Below are 24,188 nucleotides of genomic sequence, written 5' to 3'. Positions count from 1 at the left end.
TCAAAACAGAGCATTGCTAATTTGCTTGAAAATGGTTTATCCTGACTGAAGAAGTTCCACACACTGTCAACATACATACTGGCAACCATTAACACCTGTTTCGTAACTACTTTTTTATCATCATACACTAGTGTTTGTCTGTTTTTATCAGGTTAAACAACATAATTGCTGACATAATATGTTAATCATTCTCTCTGTTGATCATTTAATTTTTTGGTACATAAAATGTTAGACAGGTAAATAATGCCAATCACAATTTTACGAAACTCAAGTTCAAGTTGACATACTTAAATTGCTGGTAATGTCTGAGCCAAGTCCAAAGACATTTACAGATATTCACATTGGAGAACATGAAAGCAGTTTATTTTTGCATTTGTTTTTGCCATAAAATTGCTTGGATTAATAATCATATATCAAAACAGTTGCAGATTAATTTAGTTTTGATCATCTGATTAATTGATTTAAAATTTTAGATCTAACATATGTTAAAATGAGGTGAATTTATAGTCTGAGATCAGGTTATACAGGTACTTCCACCAGGTGGAGTCAAACAGCAAGCTTGTCTGCACACGTTACACATGCAGAAACTTCTCCATAACACAGAAATATCAAGAGCTTCCTACATCAGACCCACTGAGAGGATTTTATCCAAATGAATCACACCTCCTAATGTTTTGTTAACTTGATGGACATTATAGACACAGATTGTGGATTTGATGCAGTGTAAAATCATATTTAGATTTCTGTTTCATTGCAATCTGTTCCCCTATGCTTATGATTACTTCTCGGTCCTGAACACGTGATCGTATGATCATAAATATTTTACTAAAATGATCATGCACACTACAATATGAAGTGCAGAGAATTACTGCCTTTGTAAAGCTTATATTTTTGAGGCAGTATGCAGAGCAGTTCTATTAGAAATCTTTTATATATATATATATGCACTCTCTGGTGTTAATTACCAGTTTGCAAACTCTGAATGTAACAGCAGTTTAACTACAGCTCAAATATGTGGATGTGCTGCATTTATGGTTACAGACAGCAAAGTCAATGCAACATAAAATCAACAACTTTCCCTCTTACATATTAGGTTAAAGGCCTTGTTGTATTTCTGTTTTTGAAAATGTGATTTGTTTAGTTGCCCAATGACTCTACACAGTGATAGTTCACACACCTTAGCTAGTTAATGGAAGTAGCACCAAAAAAACAACACCAAATCTTAAGTTTCTTTTATTGTTTAATCACATTATTGATGAACAAAGAATTAGTAAGTGCCACCTAGACTTAGTTCTAAGATATTTAAACCAGAGTGATTATTGGATAAAGCTTAATAGTTATTTTGTCTTTCAGGCGAAGAAACTGTGGACAGGATGACATGGAAAGTGGATAAGTAATGTTTCACTAACTATAAACATGTTCCGAAGCGTGAGGCTGTGAATACTGGAAGAGGACGTATGTAACATACAAAAATGCAGACACCAGATAACATGAACAAAAGTCTGCTGTTTTCTGTGTATTTTCCCAGAGTCAGACAGGGATTTATAAAAGTATGCCAACAACAGGGATGGCTTTACTTTCACTTGAAACATTTCTTGTTTCTTAATGCATTTTCAATAATTACTATGAGCAAAACTTCAGAATGAAAACCAAAAGCAAATTGTCATTAACTGCAGTTTCATTTTTTTTTTTTTTTTTTTTTTTTTACTTCAAGTAGAATGTGAATGCATCCAAATGCTACAACAGTTTGGTTATATGCAAAACAATTTGATTAGTCTAATATCTCTCTTCATAAATTGTTTAATTCACTTCCTGGTCCACATGTACTGTTACATCAGTGACACAAAGCCGATCTGGGCATGTGCAGTGGCTTTTTGTTTCCCCTCTCTGATGGCATGGCAAATCCACTTTAAGACTCCCCCTTCAGCACTGATACTAGGTCTCCACTCTCCTTTAGCTCCTTGAGTATGTCCAAACCACCGATCAGGTCTCCTTTCACGTAGAGCTGGGGGTAGGTTGGCCAGTTGGAATAGGTCTTGAGCCCCTGACGCACCTCTTCATCCTGCAGAATATCAAAGGTGTCGTAATCCACACCGGTGCCGTTTAAAATCTCCAGTGTCTGCCTGCTGAAGCCACATTTTGCAGCATCCTTGTTGCCCTTCATGAACAGCATGACTGGGCTCTGGTTGATGACGGTCTTCAGACGGTGCTCCAAGGTGACAGCCTTCGGACAGGTGTTCTCCAGCTCTCCAGACTCAGCCAGCTCCTTCACTATGTCCAGTCCTCCCACCAGCTCTCCGTTCACGTACAGCTGAGGGTAGGTGGGCCAGTTGGAGTAGGTCTTTAGCCCCTGTCGGACCTCCTCATCGGACAAGATGTCGAAGCTGCTGAACTGGATGCTGTGCTCCTTCAGCAGGCCCACTATCTGCCGGCTGAAACCGCAGCGGGGCTCCTGCGAGGATCCCTTCATGAAAAGCATGCAGGGCGCTGCGTTAATCAGCTTCTTCAGCCGCTGGTTCAGGTCTGTGGTGGTACTTTCCGCAGCACCACCCGGACTCCCGGTGACTGCCAAGCGCTGCACCTTCTTGGTCAGCTCCGGAGCATTGGCCCCGTCCAGGCGGTCCACCTTCTCCCTTCCCTTGAAGAAAAGAAAAGTGGGGACAGAGGCGATATCATACTTCTCCGAGACCTCCGGCACCGCTTCCGCCTCCAGCTTGACAAACGTGGTGTCGGCGTGTTCCTTGGCCAGCTCGGCCATCACTTCGTTCATTTGGCCGCACTGAGGAGCCCATGCCGCCTGGAAATGCACTACGGTGAGGCATTTTCCAGCTTTGGTTAGGAAATCTTCAAACTGCTCATTTGTTGTTGCTTCCATGAGATTCGCCATTTTTCTTTCCTCTGTGCAGCGCTTCCGGTGTTGCCCTAACGTCACATCCGTGCAGCCTGGTAGCTTCTCGCAAGTACCAGACAGCTTGTACCACCAAGTACTAGGAAGTCATTTGCATGGTATTTGGTGATAAGAAACAGCTGCATACACTGGATAAGTTGAAAGGATAGTGTGACTTTTAAGGTAACCGTTGAATAACACACCACAGTCTCTTTATGAAAACGAAATATCGTATGGTCTGTCATATAGCTAGCTATGCTTATTGTAACGTTTAGTTTATTTGGCATTAGCTTAGCCTCCTTACTGACGCTGGTTAGCTAGCTGGTCAAAGTTAGCTTTTTTGCAAACGTTTTCAAGTGAAGCAAAGCTAAATCCTGCTAGCAAGCCGATGTTAACTAGCTAGCTAACGTTATCGTTAGCTGGCTAACGTTATCCGTAATTAGCGTTGCTGTTCGTGTTACATGGTGTCACTGTTCAAATTGTTTAATTAGCTACAGTTAAAATTTAAAATACCCGTGCCGTTGAATGGCCTAACAGGATACAGCTGACCTACGCAAACTTAACTTGGCTAATGTTAAGCTGATAACGTTAGTTAACTACTGTAACATTATGATGCTACCTAGCTACTAGCAAGTGAACCTAGCTAGCTGCTAACCATTTATATAAATACGCTGCTAATCCTGTGCTCTGGTTTGGGTTAATTAAAAATAATACTGCATTCACGTGTTCCTCGGATGGTCCGACCTGGGATGTCGCCTACTAATGTGTTCATAGTTACGTATTTTGTTCATGAGCTTTAACGTTAAGTAATGTAGGGTGAAAAAAAACATGGATGCTCAGAGCTTTAAAACAATAGATGTTTCCAGTATTTAATTTTGAAGCTTTAACTATATTAGTGATTTTGTCCCAGACTTGTTGCTGCACCAGTACATTCCCTAAACCTCTGAAATGTTGCAGATATTAAATTGTACTCAGTTCAGCCTTTTTGCTGCTACCAGTATTCTTCTAAAATAAAACAAATTGCTTGTTGAAATACAAAAACTGAAAGGAAATCATTTCCATCCTAAAATTGTATTGAACAAATTAAACTGAACACAAATGGAACTATTACAAAGTAGTTACATTTTAAATGATGCGCTCTTTCAACATGTTTGATAAAAGTTAGTTTTAATTACTTTTAGTTTCAAATAATTAAAAATACCAAAGATTCACTGGTCTCAGATTTTCATATTTGCTGTTTTTTTTGTTTGTTTTTTAAAGGGAACACTTTTGGGTTTTGAATTTGTGGTTGGAAATAACAAGCAACTTGAACATACCACCATAATCTTTGATAACATTTCATGGGCATGTTTTGTAATTTTCTTTTCACACTTGATGATTAGTCAATTAATAAAAAAAATGACAGATTAACTGTGAATGAAAATGACTATACCTGATTACTAGGGCTGTCTTCGACTAAAGAAATTCTTAGTCGACTAACACTTATAGGATTTTGTCGACTAATTGATTAGTTGATTTAATTGACAGAGCTGTGCGCTTTGAGAGGTGGTTAAGACTAGAAAAGCACAATATAAATGTAGTTAATTAACCATCTGTAAAACTGAGTTTCTCCACAATTAATCCTGCAAAAGCACCACTTTAAATCTTGTGTTTACCATAAATGTGCTCAGAAGTTTCTTGGAAATAAGTAATTAAGCATAAATAAGCATAAAAAATGACTAATCGACTAAAGAAATCTTAGTCGACTAAGACCAAAACGACCGATTAGTTGACTAAGAGGTGGCAGCCCTACTGATTACTATACCAACTAATCACTTTGGCCTATATCACCCAATATTAGCTTACCACCTATATATTATGTCAGTGTATACAACACTTTACTGTAAAATCACCTGCATAGTTTTGCACATTTCACAATTCTTTAAAAACAGATTTAAGATATATATATATATATATATATATATATATATATATATATATATATATATATATATATATAAAAGAGATTGTTGATGTTATTTTGGGTGTTTATGATAAGAAATGAATATCAGTTGACATTTAAGTATACATATGTATACTACTATTTGCCTCAATAATTAGGTATCATTTGGGCTATAATTACTGGAATACATTATTTTATGATACAGGAACACCATGGAGGAACAAACTGCAGACATAGAGGTGACTGTCAAAACACTAGACTCCCAAAGCAGAACCTACACTGTTGGTGCTCAGGTAAGTTCTTCAGTTCCTACAGCACACTCTGGAGTGAATTCTCATTTTCTGTCAGCCTTTGTGGAAGTCTCACTCATGTCTGTTCTTTGTAGTTGACAGTGAAAGAGTTTAAGGAGCACATTGCCCCTTCAGTAGCTATCCCTGTGGACAAACAGAGGCTGATCTATCAGGGCAGAGTTCTACAGGATGAACGGACTCTGGCAGACTACAGTAAGTAATCAAGAGCTCAATTAAAGCAAAGCATGACTCGATTTTCACTTGTTTCAAGATTTGTTTTTGGGTTTCTTCCTGTTTTGTTATTTGGGTGTTATACTAGTGCAGGTTCATAATATTAATTTTACTTATTCATTATTATGTGCACATTTATTCTAACATTTAGGCCCCACATGTTGAGTAAGTAAGTAGGAATTGACTTTGATGGTTGTAGTTATTTTATAGTAAGATTTGTTTTGTTATTTTGTTGTTGTGGTGGACCACTGTTGTGGGAAAAGGTAATGACTATATATTGCATTCAGTAAGTTAGCTCTCAGGTGCCCACCTGAGTGCCAACAATCCTTTTCAAACAAATGGGTGCTTTAAGCTCACTTGTGTTTGTCAGTATTTACATAGTATTGCTGGCAAAAGTAATTGGACATAATGATTGGACATCATTTTGAAGGCCTTCAGCAGTGTAAAACAAAACAAAAACAAAGTGTGAAGTTAAAAGCCTAACCAGGGACAGGGGTTGCAAATTAGTCATGGCTATAAACCTGTATGTATGGTATCTACTTTGTATTCTTTATAAAGCAATGTTCTATGCATTTGTCCCTGCCAAATAAACATTAAATAAAAAAAATAAAAAAAGTTAACGCACCATCAAATTTGCACATATGTAACCGTAGTTCTCTGTTATTGCCCCAGATGTGGATGGCAAGGTGATACATCTTGTGGAACGGGCCCCCCCTCCACCCTCCCAGCCTGGGTCAGGGTCAGGAGGCACTTCAGCTGACAGTGGACCCTCCTCGTCCTCCCAAGGAACATCACAAGTGCCTCCACATGATCGCAATGCTAACAGCTATGTAATGCTTGGCACCTTCAACCTCCCTGTCAACATCATGGACCCCCAGCAGATACAGGTAGGTCTGCTTTGTGACCTGTTCAAGGCTGTTTGTGATTGTGCTTTTTTTTTTCTGCACATGCAGTCCAGTGTGATGAACAGCAACTCAAAAAGATGACAGGTTATTCCTTTCCTGAACAGAAATCCTAACATATATGTAGAAGAAGAATTCCCTCTGGTTAGTTATTAAATATATATTTAAATGCAGTATGTTGTCTAGTCTTAACTATGACCGCTAGGTTAGTATAGCATGTTAAGTGTTGTTTCCAAAGGTGCCATATTTCAGCGCTGTTATTCTTTTCGTTTAGATGTCGGTTCAGCAGATGATGTCTGGTATGGGAGAGAATGCCAGGAATGCCAGAGTCACAACCAGCACTGGAGTAAGATGCCTGCTGATAGCATACAATCCCACATAACATTACCTTGTGTTTAGTTGATTTTCACCTTCTCTATTTCAGAGCAACGGGTCTGTGAATGTGCACATTGATATGGACCAACCAGTGCAGAGTGGGCCAAGGCTGAGGCTGGTGTTGGCTGAAAACCTGCTGAGGGACATCAATGATGTCATCCACAGGATGGAGGTAGAGTTCACATTACTTCAGATGGAAAGCTCCAGAGAAATTGCCACCTTATTAACTAATTTGCCTGCTGTCTTATGTCTTTTTCAGGGTCGGCCGAGTGACTCAGCCACCCAAACAGAGGCAACTTCTGCTGCTGCTCCCCCTCCTCCTTCATCTTCATCTACCACCTCCACTCCCTCTCCCTCTGCCCAGCCCATGGACACCTCCCCACCTCCAACAACTCCCCCACCTGCACCCACCTCTTCAGCACAATCTGAGGGACCAGCACCCCAACCTGGACCCAAGTGAGACATCCTCTCTCTGTTACTTAGATTGTTTGTTTCTTATGCCACATACTTCTGAGGCAGGCAAATTTGAAATGAACATGAAATGATTTAGCATAAAATAAATGCAGATCATTCCTGAACTTTGCAAACATAAAGCATTTCACTTCATACTAAAATGTTTAGATTGAAACAAACTTGTAAATTGATCCTATGTATTCTCCTGCCAGTTGTATATCTTTCTCTGTATATATTATTGAACTCCTTATACATAGGGCTGGGCGATATGGACCAAAAGTCATATCCCGATATATTTTGGCTGAATATCGATATACGATATATATCCCGATATTTTTTTCCGCAAAGTGAGAGCAAATGTTCAGTCAAAGCCAAAATCAAATATGACATGTCACAAGTAGTTTCATAGAGACAGTTGCAAAATCAAATAAATAATAAACCGGTTTCTTCACCTGGTTCATGATTAAATGCTCAGCTGTTCAAATAACAATAAAATGTAAACCTAAATACTGTATAACAGGAGTACCTTTTTTGAAATCAAAGCTCCATATTTGTGATTCGTTCCAAAGGTCAATTAAGCTTTTGATATTAATATAATCTACTTTGTTCAAAATGTAATGCCTCATGCCTGTAAGCCTAGGTTTATAGTCCCATTCTTCCACTTGATACTGCTTCCACTTAAGTAAACTAAAAAGATGAACTATCGACTACAAAACAAAGAAACTAATTAATGTGTTAATACAAAGAATATTTATTATGATCGGTTCACAGATCTGAGTCCAAACGGAAACTTCACCCTTCTGAACTAAGAGTTTCTGCTTCAAGGTGAAGTTTAAAACAGACTGAAATGTCCAGGCTCATTCCTCCACTATTTATTTCTGTATGTATTTATCGTTACATGTCATTTTAACGGGCACTGAGCTCCAGATCCTGCAGCCGCAGACGGTCTCTGCTGCCCGCTGTAGCTTCTCTCCGTCCGCCTGCCGCCCGGCAAACTTAGTGGAACTTTCCGCCCGATATCGACATACAGGTCGTCCTGGACTACGTGTAAGATCCTACCGATCACCACTCTATCTTTGGCTGGTCCGATTTGGATCAGCGGGGACCCGCGCAGCAGCGAGGCAAAGCTGTGTTTTTCCCGGGGAAGAGACGCTGCGGCCCGCCCACGGAGCTCTCAGCCTCCCGCTGCCGCCCGGAGCTCAGGTTGCTGGTCGGGCGGCATACATAATCATAAAACACATTGTCACCTGTTAAATGTTATTCATTGCTGTTTGTTCTTTTCATTTCCTCTATCAAACATAATTAAGCAGTACAAAAGTCCGGCATCTTTAGCGTTGATCTGAATGCTTCGCACCCCTGTTCCAAGATGGCGGCGGTTTTGACGTATGTTTAGAACCTCAAGGCGACATCTGTGTATATATCTATGGGAGCAAGGATCACATTTGAACTATATCGATATATGCGATATGGTCTAATTCCATATCTCATTTAAAAATATATCGATATATTTTTAATATCGATATATCGCCCAGCCCTACTTATACATAGTGATGCTGTATCTCTGTGTCACTGTCATAACCGGTGACCAGCTTTGTGTTTTTTTGTTTAGTTGTAATCAGCTCTGCCTTTCTTGCCCTAGTCACCCCAGCCCAGCTGAGTTGGCAGAGATGTTGTCTGAGCTGCGGAGGGTGGAGGAGAGACTGCAGCCCTTCATTCAGAGAGCTCACACCATCCTGGAGACAGCCACCACAGCAGAATACAACAATAATACAGTATGATTCCAACAGCCAAATAATAATTAACTGGTGATCTTAGAATATTTCTGTAACAATGGTTTTTTTATTAGTATGCCAGAATATCCATAGTAAACATTTCCAATATCACATCCTAAATTGTTAAATTCATAAGGGTTCAGGGGCAGGAATAACTTTTTTAATATTGTCATTATTTTTGTATCAATGGGATTATTCAAAATGCAGTAAGTGATCACTTGCTAACTGATTTATTTCATACAATGTTTCTGTCTAAACATTCAAATGTTCCAAGAGGAGGTGTGGAATAAATCATCAGGTAGCAAGATTTTGGGAGGAAAAGTTCAACATTCTTTTACAGGACAATAACTTCCCTTGATTCTCTTCTTGTTGCCTGGCAACTGGTCATGACCAAAAAATATAGAAACCCTTGTTAAACAGCCAATAATTGTTTTCACACTTAAGTTTTAGTAGGTATTAATGTGTCAGAGATATGTGTCCATCGTGAGCTTTAGAAGTGCTTGTAGGTGAATTTTAATCGTTGGTCAGAGCCAGGCTAGCAGTTTCCCTCTGTTTCCATTCTTTGTGCTAAGCTAAGTTAGCCGGCTGCTGGTGGTAGCTTCATATTCACCATACAGACACTTAGAGTGGTAACAATTGTCTCATCCTACTTTCAGCAAGAAAATGAAAAAGCCAATATTACCCAAAATGTTGAACCTTTTCACCCTGTGTATTTAACATGCATTATATAGTTGTCATTTAAGAAGTTGCCCAAAATGGTTTCTTTTATGCCACAGGAGAGAGAAGAGGACCAGCGTACTCTTATCCTGACGTTTGAGTGTCTCCGTCTCCTGGGTAACGCCCTTGTGGCCCTCAGTGACCTGCGATTAAACCTCATGAGCCCTGTGCCCCGCCACCTGCATGTGGTCCGGCCGTTTTCCCACTATACCACCCCCGTCACACTGCCTGGAGCTGTGCACCACCACATCCCAGTGCAAGTAAGTTCATTTGTGAGCATATTTTAGTTATTAATGTGAACCTTTTAATGTCATTAGACTGACTGCGCTTGCATCTTCACCGACAGATGAACCTGGGTGCTGCGGCTAACAGCACTGAGGGACAAGCTCCGCCCACCCAGTCGGCTAGCCAATTCGAGCAGGCAGGTCAGGGACAGACCTCACCCCCACAGACTTCCCCTTCCAATCAGCAGGCTGGACCGGGACAGGCTGGCCCCCGTGTCATCAGAATCAGCCACCAGGCAGTCCCGGTGGTCATGATGCAGATGAACACGGATGGTGTGTTGTCCCCTACCCGCCACTGATTGAATGCTCCACAACGTCAAAGCTGTTTGTGTGTCATATCACTGGGTAGCAGTGTGTTGGCGTTAAATGATCGCACATACCACACTATTACATCCTTCATGCACTGCTGCTACAATCAGAGTGATCTGAAGAATGGAACTTTGAACTTATCTGATTTACAGGCTCAAATTTCAGAAGATGTTTTTGTTAAATGATGGCTCTGTTATTGCAAGAATACTTCTGTAATAGAGTTACACTGGCAGACAGTTACTTTAGTATTGTATAGGGAGTTCAAACTATTTTTGTGTTTGTATGTGCAGGACCAGGTGCAAACCCTGCTGCAGCTGGACAGCAAATGCCAGGACAACCAGGTACATTTGGCATGCTACATTTTATATTACAGTCTAGTAATGTAAAACCCCTTCAAAGTTCCAGGTTATTTTTTTTTCTAACTTTCAGTTCAATAAAATACTGTATAGTGTGGTTGGGATCAGAAATTAAGCCTTTTTTTAACTCCTGAAAATCATTTTCTGCTGATAACAGAAGTATATCATGTTATTCTAATGCATTGGTTTCTGTTTCCCCCTTCAGGTGCTCTACCCCCTGACTTTATGCGGAATCTCATGCAACAGATCAGCCAATATGCTGCTGCCGTAGCTACTAGCGCCGCCACCGCCACCGCCACTGGCCAACCAGTTCCACCCCAGCCCACCCCTCCTGGCTACAGCTCCACAGCCAACTCCTCAACTACCACCACAGGTCCCAACACACCCACCACCACCCCTACTGCTCCCCCACCTCCCCCCCATACTGGCCCCCAGCCCCAGGCCAGGGTCGTGTTCACCCGACCCCCCTTTGCATCCAACTTGCCCCCTCCATCCTTCGGCACTCGGGGAACCACCATCAATGTGAGAGCTGCCATGCCGGGCCAGCAGCCAGGACAGGTGGGGACAGTGTTTTCTGATTTGGTCCCTGTTTTTGAGGCTGATTATCAACATTTGAGGCTAATTGAAAAGTCTTGCTCCACAGGCTTTCAACCCTGCTGCTCTCAACCAGATGATTAGTGGACTGGTTGGACAGCTTTTGCTTCCTGGACAAATGGGTAAGCATTTCCAGTTGTTAAATATAGATTTGGACTTCATTAGAAGCATGTTTCTGTAATTATGTATGTATAGAAAAATTGGTCAAGGATTGCTGTACATCAGTGATACTTCAATCTGTTTTTTACAGCTGGTCAAACAGTCACATCCTCCTCATCCACATCCACATCCTCCTCTTCCTCCTTTTCCTCCTCCTCTCAAACCTCCTCAGCCTCCTCCTCCTTTTCTTTCTCCAATTCGGGTCCAACTCCTCCGCCTACCGCAAACACTACTAGTCCACCGAGCCAATCTGAGACCAACACTGCTGAGCCCCAGTCCCAGGAGATGCCCCCAGACCTCAGCCAGCTCCTGGGTTCTCTCCTAGGTGGTGCCGGTGCGGGCCCTTTAGGGGCCCCTTCAATTACTGTCACCACATCTGGTGTCCCAGCCTTCATCCAGGGAGTGAGTGAATTCATGCAGCAGGTAAGTGTTTGAATGTTTGACTTGAGTGCACTTCATAGACTTTGCATCTAAATTGCACCTTCATTTGCAAATCATTCTGTAGTCCTAGGTTACCTGCACACAGATCATGTGAAAGGAGTGCATCAGTAAAAAAAGTCAGTTAAAATTTAGATTCTTGGAAATTGTTTTAATAGTTTTTTTTTTTTTTTTTTTTTTTTAAATATATAGAAGTGTGTTCAAATTGAGCTAGATCTAATAATGATATAAATAAAAGTATTCATTTCACAAAAACAGTAGAATGCACACTATTCAAAATGTAGCAGGACACACTGCAGTCTTAAAAGTGTCTCATAATTCAGCAGTCAGTGCTAATATACATATCACCTGAAATCAGTGAAACAAGTTGTTGTCAACATGTTTTTATTATTTGTTAGTTTGTCTTAAGGATTAATCATCTTTTGAAGATCTTTCAACTACCAAAGGCTGGTATTGAATGCTTTATCAGATTTGCGTTCCTTAACTTATTTTTTGATGAGACGGTTTTTGATTTTAAAAAAGTACTTTTGCCAATTTCAGACTGTATTTTATTAAGTTCTTATTAAATTGCTTGTATTTGGACAGCTTTTAACATTCAATGTTAAAAGCTTGATGTGACTTTTTTTAAATGGGGAAAAAAAAACGGTTATATATTAATAAACATTGTGTTGGCACTAGTAAAAAAAGTCTACAGTCATAGACAGTGAGTTTCTTGTTTTATCCATATAGCAGTCCTTCTAGAAAAATGCAGAGTTTTTTTGTTATTGTTGCGGGCAAAAATCCTTGATTATGCGGCACGTTTTCTTAAAAAATGCGATGGAAAATGCGAGATAGTTAGGCGTTTTTATGCAATGAAATTGCAGGAACTTGCAAAAATTGCGGTTTGATGAAAAAGAAGGAAAAAAAGTGATTCCCCCAACACCCTGCTTTTCGATGATATTCACGTTGTGTAATTACATCACTTCATAACGTTCCCATCGCAACATGGGGAAATGGCTGCTGTTGTGTGAAGTAAACTCAACATTTTTCAACTTTCTGCTAAGATATGTGACTTTTTTGCATCAAAAATGTGGGGATTATGAAATCATGCAAGCCCTGCATATTTTGCGTGGAAATTGGCAATTTATGCGGCAAAAATGCGGCCCCTGCATAAATATGCGGACTTTGGCTGATTATGCATTGAATTATGCGATTGCATAATCACGTTTTTCTGGAGGGACTGGTATAGTGCTTTCCATTGAAAGAAACCACTGCATTTCAATTAAAGCAAAGTATTGTTAACAAATCCTCACTCCTAGTTTTCATTTCATTTCTAGGCCCAACCCATCTTCTCTCCACCACCACCACCTCCCTCTGGTACCACTCCTGCTCCTGCTGCAGGGCCCAACCCCATGCCCAACCCTCCTGCTGGAGCCGAAGCCCTCAACCCAGAGCTGTTCACAGGCATCGTCCGTGGCGTGCTGAGCACCATGATGGGCTCTCTGGGCCAGGCCCAGAACGACACAGAGAGCATTGCTCAGTTTATGCAGAGGCTGTCCCAGGCAACAAACATCTTCATCAGTCCTGAGGATCCTACTGGTAAAAAAACAAACAGTCAAGTATATGATGCTGTCAGTACAGCAGCTGACCAAGAAGCATATCAGAAACAAGTTTGATCTGATGATTTCACCCCTCTTCATTATGTAGCTTCACATTTAATACTTTTTTACTGTGATTCCAAGGTTTTTTTGGAGAGCTGTTGATGTTGGTGTGCCAGACGTTCACCATGTCAGACCTGGTGATGCTGCTTCATGGCCAGCACCAGCCCCTTGGCCGCATCCAGCCTCAACTGTCCCAGTTCTTCACCCAGAACTACCTCAACGGCAGAGAGCCAACCGATGAAAACATTGCTGTCAGTACCACTAACAATTGTTTTTCCTTTACATTGTTCTTGTTTATTTCAAATCATTTGATACCCAAGCATAGTTAAAAGTAGATAGAGCTAATTTACTTTTTTATTATTGGTCCCATGTTTAACGGTTGGTCTTTTTTTATTCTGTTGTGTAACTGACCTCTGTCTAAGTGCTGTCATTCTGTTTTTTCCTCATGTCCTCTGTTTCCATCCCCCAGGCTGCGGCTGACAGTCTTGTCAATGAACTGGAGGAGTATATCAGCGAGAGCTTTGTAAGTCCTCAAGGTCCACTTCTCCTCTAGTATCACTAATAATACAAAACAGTATATGATTAAATAAAGAGCTGCTCGACTCGCATTTTTTCAGTTGAATCAGTTCACTTTTAGACTGTGGAAGGTCGATTCCTTGTTTTGATGTACTGAGATGCCACTAATTCAATATTAAGACATGTTTCATGAAATTATGAAGGCAGTTTAGTTTAAGTATGATTTTACCTAACTGTTGCCACCTTTTGTATTTTGTAAATGTATTGATGACACCTCTTTATTCAACCCCCCACAGTTAGAGTCTTCAGTCACTGTGTTGGACGGTGTTGATGTCACTCAGACCAACATGTCCTTCTTCAGACAGCAGCTGATGCACATTGCCACACATATTCTGCGTTGTACGGGTAAGCTTCAAGAAGAACCGTATAAATCAATTGGTCTCAGTGATGGTTTATATGTGGATGTTTTGGTTCCAGTTTAGCCTCTCTTTTTGTTAAGAGGTAGGTTGCAGCACTGGTGGTAATTAGAGATGCACCGATAGACCGACCGGTGACCGGAATTGGCCGGTTTTTACGTGCTCTGCCATGACCGGCGACCGGCAGGTCAGTCTGACACATGCCGATTTCATGCCGGTCAACGCTACAATTAACTGACAACATAAGTTATACGAGTTACAGTTCTCAAGGACGCACGCACACACAGACGCGACAGCACAGTCTCTTTTTCCTTTCTCTCAACTTTTCTGCCGTGTGTCGCGCATACCCGCGCTATTCTCGCACATGGAAAAAGTAGGGCGTGGAGGGACGACACCAAAAACCCAAATCACATTTTTTTTTTTTTGGGGATATTGGATGTGATAAGAAGGAAATGGTTCTAACATTGCACTCTAGGTGTGTGTGAATTTCCCACACCAGGGGTCATTTATATAGTTCTATTATATAGTGATGCATTATCTGTTCAAAATGTTCTAAAATATTTGCGTGTGCTGTAAAGTGGTTAGAAAAAATGAAATCGGAATCGGCTAAAATCGGTTTTGGCCTAGAAAATTGTAATCGGTGCATCTCTAGAGGTAATTGCATTTGGATTATCAGGAAAACTGCTGTGAGGTGAAGTAGTAACTTAAAAAAAAAGAATTTCAGCTATCTCTGTACAACTTGTAATATTTTTTGCTAATTCGTTAATATCAATATTTTTCTCATCCAGATGACTCATTTGGGCCCCAACTGCTACAGATGTGCAACCAGGCATTGTTTGAGTGTCTTGCCCTCAACCTGTACTGCCTGAGAGGAGACCAGAGAGCCCTCACCGCAGTCATCAACCACCGAATAGTTAGTATACAATTTCTCACTAATACGCCGGCATTCTGGAACATAAACCCCCCCAAAAACTACAAACCAAACCATGATATTATTGAGCATTTTATATGGTAGGAAAACCATTAAAATGATTTCTCCTGACTAGCTTGCAAACATTGCAGCAAGTGAAGCTTTGTTTTGATCACAAAGTTGCTATTTAGCCTAAAAACAACACATTTCATTTGGTATACTGGCTTTACCGTATTGCTATTTACTGTTGCTGTTTATTTCTCCTTTTCCTCCATATAGTTTTTGTTTGTACAGAAAAAAAAAAATCTACTTGCCATTTTACAACCAGTCAGAACTAGTGAATTAGTTGTTCAAACCTACTTACAGACAGATGCTCAAGATTTCAGAAGTGTCATAGATAATTAAAGTAAACTTTATTATTCTCAGTAAAGATGACATAAAATGAACACAATGGCTGTGTCATTGAAATGTTTTTGTAAGATGAGACAAAACCAGACCGAAGCTACTAAATGTCTTAACGATCTAAAGCGAGGAATGTTATTGGCAGTTTCTATATCTCTCAATATAATGCAGTCCAGTACAACAGCACCACTATGTCCTCAAAGCTAAAAATATAATTGGATTAACATCACAAAGCTAACTTTCTGGCAGAACACTTTATGGCAGAACAGTTGAATTGGATTGTACTAGACTACCTAATAAAGTGACCACTGCATCCATGAACTGTATGTAAATATGCCATTAACCGCAGCTGTAAGGTGCTTGGAAAGGCACCTTGAAAGTGTTTGAAAAGTGCTTAAATGTGTCTAGGAACCCTGGATACAGAAGAAACAGCTGTTGTACCTGTAATAGAAAAACTTGAATGTTCTCATGTTCCAGCGGAGGATGTCCAGTGATATCAGCCCCAGCCTGGTCAACTGGATGACCAGCATGATGACGATGAGGCTGCAGGTGATTCTGGAGCACATCCCCATCACACAGGAGCAGATCCAGAGCTACATAGTTCACACACAGGTAACGGACCAGCCACATGCTGTGTTTACATTTTAGCTCTGTATCTATGACTTCTTCCCAGGATATGGATGGACACATTTTGGCTTTTAGAGGAAATAGCCTCTCAGTTATACTTGAGAATTTAAATTTCCGAAATTTTGTTTTCTTAACTGTAGGTTTCAGTTTTATTGTCTGAATTTTACATTTGAAAACTCTTATCAGTTTTCTGCAGAACAGAATGCACATGTAACATGCAGAGAAAGAAGTCCCTCTTATCTGATGGCTGTTACATATCCTGTTACTTTGGACGGCACGTCTGAAATGGCTAATAAATATTAAATGACACCCTTTCACAGAGAGATCAGTCTTCTGCAACTGGCACACAAGAGCCTGAACGAGCACAAAGTGCAACGGTAAGCATGGTGTATCTTTTAATGTCCTTTTTATAGATGAACTCAGTTTGAAATTGTAGGTACTGCTCTGCCTTTTAGTTCCCTCATTTCATTGTTCTTCACTTCCAAAGATTGGGGACACCCTCTCACCAGCTGCAGCCACCACAGCAGAGGAGGCCATGTCGGTGTCACACAGCACGAGGGCGTCCTCACGGGAAGCAAGGGTGTTGCCAGGAGACCTGGGAGCCTCGGGAGGAGCGGCACCATTAGGTGGCGACATGGCAGCAGCAGGAGCTGAGGGAGGGAGTGACGAGTCTCCTCGAGAGTCAGAGGCCTGGGCGGCTGCTGTCCCACCTGTAAGAGCCCACTCAGTTTGTTTTAACATCTTATCTTTTTAATTTCATGCTCTGCACATTCTCTTTTTGTCGTGTTCTCATTACTGAATAATCCAAACTTTTTTTATATTTGTAAGGAATAGTTCCACTGAAAACTGTTGAAACTGATGTCTGTGGACTATCCAGAGTAATAGGGACATTGTCTTTGGAAAGACGCATTGATTTTATGGTCTTGTCAGTAGTACTTTTAGTGGATAGGTTCAAAGGTTTTGCAAGTCTGTCTTAAAGCAATCCTCACATTTCCATTGGTAGGTTTGTGGTAGGGGTGGGAATCGCCAGAGGCCTTACGATACAATATCATCACGATACTTAGGTCACGATACGATATTATTACGATTTTAAACTTATTGCAATATTCTGCAATATATTTCAATTCATTACCTTTTTTCCAACTTCAAATTTTTCCCAATTTTAAATGATGTCCCCAAAAGGAAACTTTGTCAACATCTGTTTTCTCTAAAAAGATAGATTTCTCTTTGTTCATCTCACTCCAATTGTATTGCTGCAAAATCAGATTGTCAAGCAGACAAACTGACCAACACATATATAATAAAAGATCAATACTTGGCGTCTGTGTATCGATACAGTATTGCCACGGAAATTGCCGCCCCTAGTTTGTGGTTGTTTCAATTGTGTCCATACTGGACGTCAAGATCCCCACCTAACACAATTCCAGTGTAGGAGAGATGGAACAAACTCTACAGTCTTTGTTCCGTGCAAAAAAAAGCATTTTAAACATCAGTCCAATCAAGTGGGTATTTTTTCAAGTTTAGCTTGTTTCCCTGCTCAGCTGATTCAATGGGGGAACAGTAACAAAGAGGTTTTGAGTGCTTTTGAGTATTCATTTTAAGACAAACTTGAAAATGTGAAACTTTCCTTTAGAAGATAAAGACTCCAATCTCTCTCTTCCCTATTTGACTGTATGTGTTGTAGGAATGGGTGCCTATCATCAGGTGTGATATGATGACCCAGAGGAAGATGAAGGCTCAGCCCCCGCTGTCTGACGCGTATTTGCAAGGCATGCCAGCTAAACGCAGGAAGGTAATCCGATCACTTGTAACTTTACTCATTATGTACGATTGTTACTTGTCCTTACCTTCTTTAAGGTGTCTGTGTGTTTGTGTTTTTAGACAGGACTGGGTGGTGGAAGCCTCCTCTCCCTCTCTGATGCGGTGAGTCAAGCAGCCAGGACAGCGGGTGTGAAGCCGATCACTTCCGCTGAGCGGTTACAAGACGATCTGGAGACCCAGGAGCTGAAGGAAGCCTATGCAGAACAGGTAATGAAGTCTCGCACGTACAATAGAACACACCAGGGATTCTCTTGCTTTTATAGTTTTAGCCGTGATTCGTATTGGTTAGCATAACATTTTCTCCCCATCTTTTAACGTACAAGTTTACACTGGATATGTCCAGCAGTGTAAACTTGTGCGTTAAAAGATGGTAATAGTATGTTAAGAACACCTTTGGTTATAAACAAGTCTGTATTAACAAATTTATCTGAACAAAGTGTTTAAAAGTGATGACCTTTAAACTACTATGAGAATACTAAAATACTATTAGTTCTTCTTTCTTTTAATACTAGTAGATGAGATGATAGCGCTGAAACATTAGTTGATGACTTGATTGACAAAAAAATATATATCGGCAGCTTATTTTGACATCAATTTTCAAATATCTGCAGTTCTTGGCAGAATAATTGATTTATGACTTTTTTTGCACTATGACTCGTTTACTAGATTAAGAAATGTTTAATGATTTCTTTTAATGGCATACTATACTTTGTTTTTACATTACTTTTTGACACACTGTTATTACCTTTTTATGCATACCTGCAAACTAGTCTCTTTTTGGCGAAAATCGCCGTTTAGAATGGGAAAATGTCATCCACATGAATCGTGTAGATCCGAAGCCTTTTTATTGGGGGTGGGGGGTCTGAGACCCGGTGCAAATATGGCACCGGTGCCTTAACGACCGTTATCTACTGGACCGAATAGCAACGTGGATTTCGGTGCCTTATTTAGGTGCCACTTAAATGCCTGCGCTTCTCTCTGATCCCCCGAAAACGGACATTAGAGGGAACTGAAACATCGACTATACTCGACAGCAGGTAACCTTAGCCTACCGTTGGCTAGCTGGGGGGTGGGGGGTGTCACCTTTTTCAGCCCTTCTGAGTTTGCAGGTATGGTTTATGGCATACTATATATTAACACTTTTGACATGTCATTTTCTATGGCATACTTTAATAATATCTTTTTCCTCAGGTTAAAGCAGACATCAAGAAACGAGTGAGGGAAGACCCAGAATTCAACTCTCAGCAGTTCCCCAACGCACACAGAGCCTTCTCATCAGACTCATAATTAAGTTCAACTGATAAGAAAACTGTAACACTCGCTGTTTTCATCTTTATTTTCTTGGATCTTCAACTACCCCCCCACACACACACACACACACACACACACACAAAAAAAAAAAAAACCTGTCTGTACGCCTTTCTAAGCAGTTAGCAGCTCTACTGGCTAATTGCCTCATGCTAATGTGACTCCTTTTCCCAGTGCCTATTTATTTCTTTGTTTAGTTTGGTCCAACTCTTGCTGAAAGAACGTTCCCTATGAAACAATTGTTTGACTAAATCAGGTCACTTTACTTCTGTTTGGATACATGTGTATATCTGTACCTTTTATTTGCCCTCATATCCTTGTGTTTGCTTTGTTAATATGGAGCCTGAATTCTCATTATTTAGTAGACTTTTACCTTCATGTCAACACTCGAGCTCAAGAATATACTTTCATGGTATAAACATGCTGTTTGGTACATGAATGTACAGTAAGCTTAATAAAAACCTTGATACAATACAAGAGTCCTCATTTGGAATCTCTATATCTGCTTTGAGAAGGGATGGAAGAAGGGAAAATATAATCGACCGATATTAGCTTATCCCAGCACAAAAATGCAGTGGTGGAAGAATTACTCAGAATTTACTTAAGTGGACGTATAACTGTCAAAAAAGTATTAATGCAGAATGGCCCAGTTCAGAATAATGCGTTTTACTGGAATAACTTCATACATTCATGTGTTGTCACTTTAATGTTGCAGCTGGTAAATGTGGGACTAATTTTAGTACACTGCTGGATATTTTAATATATAATAAGTATGAATTTGTTGATACTGTTTTATATTAATCTGAACCTGCAAAGTAACTAAAAATAGCAAATGTGTACTGGAGTAAAAAGTGGAATATTTCCCACTGAAATGTAGTGGAGAAGTATAAAGTAACAACGTGTACCTCAATTGTACTTAAGTAAATGTACTTAGTTACTTTACAGTGCTGCAAAAATGCCAACCATGTATGTCATAATGTAGAAGCACTGTTGATTGATTTTATTTGCCAATAAAATACAGGATATGGGCTCCATGTAAGTTTTTTCAGAAATAATTGCGCTTACATCGTGTCTCCACCAGAGAGCACTATTAAGTTGATGTTACAACTCTTTATTAACCAAATAATGTTTTGTGTTTATATTATATTTGGAAAATATCTTGAACATAGACTGTATACAGGTTTTTTTCCCACATTTTTATGACATACTATGCTATGACTTTGAATGACTTTTATGACATACTATGACTTTTTTAGGACTTTTTTTTCTGTTTTTCTGATACTATTATAAAAAACTGACTTTTTATGACACATTTATGACATATGACATACTATGACTTTTTTAAGACTCAATGACATACTATCTATGACTTTTTATGACACTTTTATGACTTTTTCTATGACATACTATGACTTTTTCTATGACATACTATGATTTTTTGATGACTTTTTTGACATTCTATACTAATACCTTTTTGAACATAATATACTTTTACATTTTTATGACATTATACAATGACTTTTTATGCCATTTTTATGACATACTATGCTATGAGTTTTTATGACATTTTTAGGACATACTATACTATGACATTTTATGACATACTATACTAGGATTGTTTATGACACTATGAATTGTTGTTGACATACTAAGACTTTTTGGACATTCTATACTAAACTTTTCTGGACATACTATACTATGACTTTTTAATGACATTAAACTATGACTTTTTATGACACTTATGATTTTTTTTATGACACTACGACTTTTTGTATTACTTTTTATGACATACTAATGACTTTTATATGACATTTATACATGACATAATATAGTATGACTTTTTTATGACATTTTAATGACATATTATACCATGACCTTTCTATGCCATACTATGACATTTTAATGACATATTATACCATGACCTTTCTATGCCATACTATGACATTTTTATGACAAATGACTTTATGAGATACTATACTATCACTTTTTAGACATTCTATACTATGGCCGTATTAGTTTTTTATGACATACTGTTGTATGTCTTTTTGACGACTTTTAGCGACATACTATTCAATGACTTTTTTTGACGACTTTATGAGTTTTTATGACATACTATACTATGACTTTTTTCAACATACTATACTATGACTTTTTCTGACATACTACTGTATACGATGACTTTTTTCGTCATACTAAGCTATTACTTTTTAATGACTTTTTATGACATACTATGACTTCAGTTTAATATTTTTGTATTATTACATGCAAGAATGTTCGTTTTTACGTGCTCATTGTGGAGCAAATTCTCCCGTTCTTTTGAGCTGATGAGTTTATGTTGACTAACCATCGTCCTGCTGCCTTTGCTTCACCTCATTCTTTCAGAAAGAAACATCTCATCTACTCAGAGGACTCATTTGGTGCTGAAAGTTTGAAAAATGAAAATGCAGGATCGGTCCACTGTGTGTCAAACAGTTGAATCCATCTGAGAAGTTAAGAGGGAAAATGTCTCTGTAAAATAGCCAAGCTGACAATGTAAGACAGCTTGATCAGAGACAGAGACTTGCTGTGTATATATAAAGAACTCAAGAGCTTTGTAGAAGTTTTAGCCAATATGATGTGCAGTATTTTCTTCAAAATCAGAAAAAAATATATAAATATAAATCTGCCACAGCCAGTAAAGATTCCAGCAGACAATATGAGGTGACAATGTGATAAAAGCTGGACATGCTTCAGACACTATCCAAAAACAGACTCAGAAAAAAGCAGATTTATACAGTTAGATTGCATGCTTTGAAGCTTTCAGCTGAGAGGCAAAATTTGGAGTGTTCTGACAGAGAGATTGCTATATTTTCTAAGCAAATATGGCAAAGAGACAAAAAATAAGTTTGATGCAACACAAAAAGAGGGAGATAGAATACATGGATATATATATACATAATGGAAATGTATTTTCTTAACATGTGACTTCAGTTGACTCAAAGAGCATTTCTAGTTGAGAAAACACCCTGTCAAACTCGACATTTTACATGCCAACAACCAGCTTTAATCTTTTTATCCACAATGTGCTTATTTAATTACAGTTTAATTGTTGCTCCTGCTGCATCAAATCAGAAAATAACAGCTGTAAGGGTCAGTAGCGGCATGTGTAAATTAAACTGCCTTTTTTGTGTTAAATGTCTTGATCATCAGTTTCTATAATTCATTTCATGATTTACAAACAAAAGTTTAAATGTATGAAAAACTCACCATGTGCTTCCTCTATGCTGCTTCCCAAATGACCTTTGACCCTGGAAGTAGTTCCAAGCTTTTCTTGCCCAGAATTGTATTAGGCCTACAGTTTTTGTTTTTTTTAACAAATATTTTGGCTCAGTTTGGAATTGTAAAACTCTTCACATGAAATGCTCCCCATCAACCATAACAGACACTAAATAAATTATGAAAAAAATCCTTTCCCCCTCTTTCTACTACCACCTTAATCTGAGATGAATGGCAGCTACGTAATTAAAAATGAACATTTAACAATGTTACACTGCTTCTCAGCAGAGCTGTTAAAAGTAAAAGAAAAAATTATTGACGTGTTGCATTAATTCAGTGATCTCTACGCTTTGAAAAGTTGCGGGCCAAAGCCATTGTAAAATATTGTTATAAAAATAAGAGCTAAATGGGCTACACTTTCTTCTTCTAATCTTTAATACATACATCAATACTGTTATATCTTTTTATTTTAATCCCTGCACGGCCATACACTCAACTAACAGTTTGCCAATGTGTTTTCTGCACAGTGTATACATTTGGACAAGTTCTGGTTCGGTAAAAGCAGTCCTGTCCTTTCAACAGCTCAGCCGACTCTGAAATGCCACAGCTGTGAGGCTGCTGTTCACTCTCAAGGATACCTCATTCACGGAGAAACTCTGACGTATTAATTCATAGGAGTGGACCATGACATACACATACTGCTCTGTGGGAAGGTTTTGGGAGTGTCAAAGCAAACCATATAAACTTATTCTAAACTTTTTGCCATTTGTTGTAAGAATGTTCTCCCTAGTGATGTGATACGAGGGTACTGAGCCTACGTTATGGCTAATTATTGTAAGGCATAGGCTGACATAGAGTGGTCAAAGCAGATGTGTTACTTTATAGCAGGCTACTCCTGATCTCTGATAAACATAATTAATAAGAGGGAAAAAAATGTTTTCTCGAGATGACCAGTTAATTTACACACGGCCAATCTTGGCTTCTGTAGTTTTTCAACCAGACACCTAGCATTTTTAAATATTGTATCGGTGACTTAATAGGTCAATGCAATTTGCTCTATCCGGCCAATGCATGCTAGGATAGTACAAAGTGATTCGTTTATAAAGAATATATATCTCTAAATATAGAATACAGTTAATTATATGGTGTGCACACTGACTGTTTTACAAGCTGACATAGCAGCAACTGAGTTCCCAGTCACCCTGGTGAACAGGTTGGACCGCTTGAAGGGTCTGTTATGACGTTCAGAGGAATCTAAAGTGTAAAGAGTGCAGTTCCTGGTTGGCATCCTGTTTGGGCTGAGGAATGTGAGTGAGTCATGTGGCACCAAGTTACCTACACCTCAGTGAAAACATGGCTCTCTATCAGCACTAAATCTGACAAGCAAAGCATAAAATAAATTTTCCGTACATGTGCTGCAACTCTGCATGTTTATTTTAGACAAGGAAAAAAAAAAACGACATTCAATATTACGAAACATTAAGTATGAATTAATAATGTTCAGATGTGTTTAGAACAGGAAACAAAAAAAGCAATAAATACATAAAACCAAAACAAACCTGGTTTCATAACAGTATATCCATC

At 39.2% G+C, this 24,188-nt stretch overlaps 2 protein-coding genes across 4 annotated transcripts; one reads left to right on the top strand and one right to left on the bottom strand.

The window, feature by feature from the left end:
* Positions 1-1,217: 1,217 nt before the first annotated feature.
* On the bottom strand, positions 1,218-3,287 carry glrx3 (glutaredoxin 3). Its single transcript, XM_028579947.1, has one exon. The coding sequence runs from the start codon at positions 2,885-2,887 to the stop codon at positions 1,910-1,912; it is 978 nt and encodes a 325-aa protein (XP_028435748.1). The 5' UTR covers positions 2,888-3,287; the 3' UTR covers positions 1,218-1,909.
* On the top strand, positions 2,884-19,821 carry bag6 (BCL2 associated athanogene 6). 3 transcript variants are annotated; one of them, XM_028579943.1, is made up of 25 exons: positions 2,884-3,070; positions 5,035-5,122; positions 5,215-5,332; positions 6,023-6,237; positions 6,527-6,598; positions 6,677-6,799; positions 6,887-7,083; positions 8,720-8,852; positions 9,629-9,829; positions 9,916-10,126; positions 10,453-10,503; positions 10,724-11,076; positions 11,162-11,234; positions 11,363-11,694; positions 13,026-13,287; positions 13,431-13,600; positions 13,819-13,872; positions 14,162-14,270; positions 15,070-15,194; positions 16,071-16,205; positions 16,541-16,597; positions 16,708-16,932; positions 17,905-18,012; positions 18,102-18,248; positions 19,233-19,821. In XM_028579943.1, the coding sequence occupies exons 2-25, from the start codon at positions 5,042-5,044 to the stop codon at positions 19,326-19,328; spliced, it is 3,648 nt and encodes a 1,215-aa protein (XP_028435744.1). In that variant the 5' UTR covers positions 2,884-3,070; positions 5,035-5,041; the 3' UTR covers positions 19,329-19,821. The 3 variants fall into 3 exon arrangements, with proteins under 3 accessions (XP_028435744.1, XP_028435746.1, XP_028435745.1); XM_028579945.1 differs by having other exon boundaries at positions 9,916-9,994; positions 19,233-19,328; XM_028579944.1 differs by having other exon boundaries at positions 11,444-11,694; positions 19,233-19,328.
* Positions 19,822-24,188: the final 4,367 nt, after the last annotated feature.

Source organism: Perca flavescens, chromosome 6 (genome assembly GCF_004354835.1).
Source record: "Perca flavescens isolate YP-PL-M2 chromosome 6, PFLA_1.0, whole genome shotgun sequence".
NCBI lineage: Eukaryota > Metazoa > Chordata > Actinopteri > Perciformes > Percidae > Perca > Perca flavescens.
Note: the sequence above shows the minus strand (reverse complement) of the source record. Positions and strands in the feature narration are given on the sequence as shown.

Excerpts from the sequence above, each read along its gene's own strand:
- bag6 (XM_028579943.1), top strand. The coding sequence starts at position 5,042 with ATGGAGGAACAAACTGCAGACATAGAGGTGACTGTCAAAACACTAGAC. Across the intron at positions 6,599-6,676 it reads GAGTCACAACCAGCACTGGA|AGCAACGGGTCTGTGAATGT; the intron begins GTAAGATGCCTG and ends TCTCTATTTCAG. Across the intron at positions 18,249-19,232 it reads AGGAAGCCTATGCAGAACAG|GTTAAAGCAGACATCAAGAA; the intron begins GTAATGAAGTCT and ends CTTTTTCCTCAG.
- glrx3 (XM_028579947.1), bottom strand. The coding sequence starts at position 2,887 with ATGGCGAATCTCATGGAAGCAACAACAAATGAGCAGTTTGAAGATTTC.